The sequence below is a fragment of the Micromys minutus genome (assembly GCF_963924665.1).
Source record: "Micromys minutus genome assembly, chromosome: 2".
Taxonomy (NCBI): domain Eukaryota; kingdom Metazoa; phylum Chordata; class Mammalia; order Rodentia; family Muridae; genus Micromys; species Micromys minutus.
In genome coordinates this window covers 100,851,705-100,853,733 of record NC_137971.1, presented here as the reverse complement: position 1 = coordinate 100,853,733, position 2,029 = coordinate 100,851,705, and the positions used below count along the sequence as shown (strand labels likewise).

General features: G+C 62.6%; 1 protein-coding gene across 1 annotated transcript; it reads left to right on the top strand.

Moving 5' to 3' along the window:
- Positions 1 to 509: 509 nt before the first annotated feature.
- FAM181B (family with sequence similarity 181 member B) lies at positions 510 to 1,769 on the top strand (the record flags this gene model as incomplete). Its single annotated transcript, XM_080913205.1, has 1 exon — positions 510 to 1,769. One exon carries the CDS (start codon positions 510 to 512, stop codon positions 1,767 to 1,769), a length of 1,260 nt encoding a protein of 419 aa, XP_080769331.1.
- Positions 1,770 to 2,029: the final 260 nt, after the last annotated feature.

The following is a 2,029-nucleotide window of genomic DNA, read 5'->3' as shown; positions in this document are numbered from 1 at the left end:
AGTATGGACAATGACTGGTACAGGGTGAGCATCCAGAAGCCAGAAGCTGGTGGAGCTCTCTGCTTCCAAAACTGGAATTGAAACCCAGATTTCTGAACTCGCTAAGGGCCAGGGTCCAGGGCCAGGGTGTGGTTTTACAGGAGCCTAGCTGGGGTTGGAACTCTGGCTTTCTCCTGGGCCCTGGCGATTGAGGCAAGTCAAAACAAATGCCCCGGGGCACAGGGAAAGGAAAGGGTTAAGGTTTGAGAAAACTCAGAAAACAAGAAAAGCTCTAGTTTCCCGCCCCCTTTATAGCCACCAGGAAAGCCTGGCTAAGTAAGCCCCGCCCCTCCGCTACCGGGGCGGTCTCCTGCGCTCCCTCCCTCCGCCTCCGGCTTACAAGATCTAATGAGCTCCCCCGGGAGGCTGAGCCGAGAGCCTCGGTCGGAGCGAGCGGACAGCGCCGCGCCTGGGCGGGAGCGGGCCGGGTGCGCAAGGGCCGCGCTGCGGACAGCCGGGGAGCCGCGGAGATGGCGGTGCAGGCTGCGCTGCTCAGCTCGCACCCCTTCATACCCTTCGGTTTCGGAGGCTCCGCGGACGGGCTGGTGAGCGCCTTCGGAAGTCTGGACAAGGGCTGCGGTTTCGAAGACGAAGAGAACGGGGCGTCCGCTGGAGCGCTGCTGTCGGGGTCCGAGGGCGGGGACGTGCGCGAGGCCACCCGCGACCTGCTCAGCTTCATAGACTCGGCGTCCAGCAACATCAAACTGGCTCTGGACAAGCCAGGCAAGTCCAAGCGGAAAGTGAACCACCGCAAGTACTTACAGAAGCAGATCAAGCGCTGCAGTGGCCTCATGGGTACAGCACCTCCGAGACCGCCCTCCCCGAGCGCCGCAGACACTCCAGCCAAACGGCCGCCGGGAACCCCGAACATCGCGGCCCCGGCGCACTGTAAGGCCGCCCCGCGGAGGGAGGCGACCCAGGCTGCAGCTGCGGCCAGCCTGCAGAGCCGGAGCCTGGCTGCCCTTTTCGACTCTCTGCGCCACGTCCCCGGGGGCGCAGAGACAGCAGGAGGTGCGGTGGCCGTGTCGGTCCCGGGCCTCGGGGCAGCAAGCGCTGCGGGAGACGGGGCGGGCACGGCGGCGAGCTCAGTGGTCCCCGGCACCCGGAAGGTCCCTCTGCGCGCCAGAAACTTGCCCCCGTCTTTCTTCACCGAGCCGTCCCGGGTGGGCTGCGGCAGCAGCAGCGGCGGCGGTGGCCCCTCGGGCCAGGGTGTGAGCCTGGGTGACCTGGAGAAAGGGGCGGAGGCCGTTGAGTTCTTTGAGTTGCTTGCGCCGGACTTCGCCACTGGCAACGATTCGGGTGTCTTGCTGGCCGCGGACCCTCTCGACCCGTTCCCCGCCGGAGCCACGGTCCTACGGGGACCCTTGGAGCTGGAGTCCGTCCCCTTTGAGCAGCCGGCGATGGTGGGGAACCTGCTATACTCCGAGCCCTGGAACACCCCTAGCTGTCCTCAGAACAAGAAGCCTCCTCTGGCTGGCGTTCGAGGCGGCATGACCTTGAACGAGCCGGTGCGCCTCCTGTACCCCACAGCCTTGGACTCTCCAGGTGGGGAGGACGCACCAGCCTTAGCCTCTTTCACCCCCTTCTTCTCAGATTGTGCTCTGCCGCCGCCCCATCAGGTGTCCTATGATTACAGCGCGGGCTACAGCCGCGCGGTTTACCCCAGCCTCTGGAGACCAGACGGGGTCTGGGAAGGGGCTTCTGGGGAGGAGGGGGCGCATCCAGACTGACTGCGAGCAACCCTTTCCTTCCCTTATGACTACTGTGGGCAGCGTGCCACCGGGGTCTCTTCTGAGTGGAGAGAACGATGGGGTCACGCAAGTGAAGGTGACATGAGATAAAAAAATAACGCAATCCATTTAATAAAGGATCTTCAGGAAAACAGATGAGGAGTTGGGAACTGTTTTAATCACAGCCTCCGATTTTCTTTTCTTTCTTTTTTTCTTTTCTTCTTTTTCTTTCTGAGTGACTCATAGATTCTTACTTGGAC